Below are 3,456 nucleotides of genomic sequence, written 5' to 3' on the forward strand. Positions count from 1 at the left end.
CCCCCCCCCCCCCCCCCCCCCCCCCCCCCCCCCCCCCCCCCGCTAATCTCTCAATCTTTTAATTCCCACTCTGTGTAAGGCTGTCCCAATAGTCATTTGAGACTTTTGGAGAGGGGAGTCAAACACAGATAAAGTAAAGCACCAGACAGTACAGAGAGACTGAAAGCTGAAGGGTGTGGAAAGATGGGGACTCTGCCACAGTAAAGACACTCGAGGGCTGCAGGTTCATGACTTAGTATCATATCTGGCCTGCATCATCACCCTCCACCACCGCCACCCACACTGTCGTACAGGAGCAGGCCGCAGGTAAGGAAAAGAGCGGTCAACAGCCAATAATCAGGTGACTCTCTCAGGTGACAGTCTTGTGACAAGGCAGCTGTTTCCATCAGAAGACTGCAGTGCTGGCTAAGAGAGGGATTGCTATTTTGAGTACAATGTAATCATGTTTCCTCTCCACCTCTATCAAGTTCTTAGCCACCAGACTCATGGGATGCTGTTTAAAAACATTTTTTGCTGCAACATCGTTTTGAGATCTCCCAGAAATAGTTGTAACACAAAGAATCACCTAAACACATTAACGTGTTGCATGTACTTGATGCTTATTATTTTCCAATAGCCGAGGATGCAACAAGGGTTCTGATTCAACTCAACGCAAAACCCACAACGAGAAAGCAGTTAAAACGACATTTTGTTTTCTTAGAAGCTGGAGAATTTTAATTTTTATTTCAAAACCAAATTATGAGTGTTCACAGTGATTACCTCCCTGATGTGGGATGGGAGCGGCACCTTTGACTTTTCAGTTATCCCGTTCTGTGCTTGCTTTCTGTGCCGTAATTACTTCGTTTTCAAGAGTGTGCATACAAATAACATCAATATGTTATTGTCTAAAAATAAAATAGGTAAGGCTAAAATCGCCTTTGAGATGCCCACTCAAGTCCCTCTACTTTCGTCAGAAGAAATATGCATCACACCTTTTCCTGGGTATTGACACACACACACACATGTTAACAAATGTAGCATGGCTTCATATGTGCGTTCCTGCGCGTGTGCTGAAATACAAACAGTATCCTGCATTAGTATACAGTGTCCTTTGTTCAACCCAGCAGTTCATCTTGGCAGGCTCTCCAAGTCTGTTCTTTCACTCTGCCTCTTTATTCTTCACTGCTGTGTTCTTTAGTGTGGACTGACAAGGCATAGTCATTCTTGCGGGGACGAACATGCAGTTTTGTTTATAACTCTTCACTGGTACACACAAGCTGCGTCTAACATCCCTGTTATATGTAATTAATGCTCTACAGGAGAAACTAGGTCATTCCTGGTTCACAGGGAATACACATTTCTAATACATAAAGCTGCAACACTTGTCACTCCCTCCACCATTTTCCCACACTCCGCAGACGCTGGTGTCATTTCCATCTGTGTTAACTTTCTCAGCATCTTCATCAACTAGTTCAAAACTTAAAACTAGTTTATCCTTCGACCAGAAAAACACAATCAGCTTGGCCCAAGGAGCTTCTCTTTCAGAATAAAGGTTTGCAAAGCTGAATGGATGACAAGCTCTAACTCTCCCGTCTCAAAACACTGTATTTTCTGGAATTTACAGTATGTCATTACTGTTGCTAACGGACCGCAAAGACTCCTTGGCAAGTCAATGACCCTTTCTATCTCAATTCAGATTGTAAAACATAATTCATGAAGGGTCTGAGTGCGGTCAACTGAAATCACATGTCTGATGTTGCCCAAGAATCCTGTTTCTCTTCTAAGAACAGCTACAGAATTGAGAAATGAACTTATTTTTCCGAGGTGTATTATTAAGAAATGTGATCCATACTAAGAGGATGAAGAGACATACTGAACTGTCTGTAACGCAGTCTGAGGACAAAGGAGTCACTCTTTTCTCTGAGATCTGGGGTATCCCTTCTATCCTTACACCCAGTCACCAGTCTGCTCTCTCTGCGCTTAATCTATCACCTACAACCTCACACTGCTCCCGTTGGTTCCTTGGTGCATATTCCACGTTTTCCCCAGTCAGTAGCCCCTACAGAAACATTTTAGGCAACAAAAATATCTTACAGCTAAGTTTTGTTTCTATCCTGAAATGAAAGAGCTCCAGCCCCACCCCCAGTTCTGTATCATTTTTGTGTCAAATAAGATTACAAACAGAGATCATGGAGGCACACACAGATTTATCTTCAAAAAAAAAGCGAAGAAACTGCCTGATGTCCAAAAATGAGTTATTAGCCTAGTAAGTTACTGCACTAAAAATGATGTCATAGAAAAATATTTCATTACATGTTCGTTTGGCTAGACAAAAAAAAAAAAAAAAGGCAAATACAAAAACCCCACTTTCACATAATTGTTTCTCATACGTTTATACTTCTATCAATGTGTAATATTTCAATGTATCACTCTACAAAAAAACCACATCTGAAATAACGGTGGTCAAGTGAGTGCTGGGGTTATGAATGATGTACTTTCTCCTCTTCACTTCCTGTGCTTAAAGATGTTCTACAATGACTGTGCATGACTTTAATGTTAAGCTGAAAAATAAAAATCATAAACTCACTGGCCAAGAACTCACAATAGTTCATGGCATGGAAGCTGTTTCTGGCACTTAAGTCACCAACGAGCAGCACAGGACACGACATGCTCACGTTAGCATAGGTACTCACAGGACTCGTCTGAAGTGATGTTGGGGAAAAGATCACACTCCGAGTCCAGGACAACTGTGACGAGAAGTTGCTGTAACTCTATCGCACTATTAGGTTTAGCAGGGCGACGCTGCCTCTTGTCGAAACCAAAAATGTATTCGTGATATCTGTGTGAGAAATAAATTCAAATAAAGTTTTAAAGCACCGCAGCCAAATTTTACATACATATGTGGCAGTGGACATCCCAGTGGGGCTCCTCCAATCCCAGCCACCCCATACTGGTCCAATTAGAGACTCTCACCCCAAGCTGCACATCAGAACTTCCGGGGGAGCTTTTTGAAAATACTGATGTCCAGACCTCCGGAATCAGAATCTCTGAGGGTGGGATATAGGCATGGGAATTTGAGAAGGTACACCCACACTTCCAAGTACCTCATTTCAAGAGACTGTTAAGAACCAGTAATCAAACCAATAATGGGAATCCCATCACTCTTGGGTAGGCAAGCCAATTGCATCCAGTGATGAAGGTGGTGCATTAGGGGTAATGGTGGCAGAAGGTTTCCTACACTAAGTGAGCCACAAAAGCCACATTTCTCTGTATGTGATACCTGGACCGGCTGTAGCCACACTAAAGATAGCAGAGATGGAAAGAACACGGATTCCCTAATGATACTGTTGAGTCACTTAGTCAAGTAGCTGTGGAATCCTGTTTTGGACTTCCTAAAATGTGAGATAATAGGTTTTCTTACTGCTTAAGCTTGACTAAAACAGAGTTCCTGTTATCTTCCAAAAAAAAAAAAAAAAA

At 42.3% G+C, this 3,456-nt stretch overlaps 1 protein-coding gene across 1 annotated transcript in view; it reads right to left on the reverse strand.

Moving 5' to 3' along the window:
• Positions 1 to 3,456, reverse strand: part of HEXB (hexosaminidase subunit beta) — a 77,717-nt gene that overhangs the window by 25,269 nt on the left and 48,992 nt on the right. Inside the window, exon 6 of the mRNA XM_040493212.1 lies at positions 2,673 to 2,818. Coding sequence (XP_040349146.1) covers positions 2,673 to 2,818 — 146 coding nt within the window. The remainder of the gene's footprint in view (positions 1 to 2,672; positions 2,819 to 3,456) is intronic.

Source organism: Herpailurus yagouaroundi, unplaced genomic scaffold (assembly GCF_014898765.1).
Source record: "Herpailurus yagouaroundi ecotype Mexico unplaced genomic scaffold, PumYag 29, whole genome shotgun sequence".
Taxonomy (NCBI): Eukaryota; Metazoa; Chordata; class Mammalia; order Carnivora; family Felidae; genus Herpailurus; species Herpailurus yagouaroundi.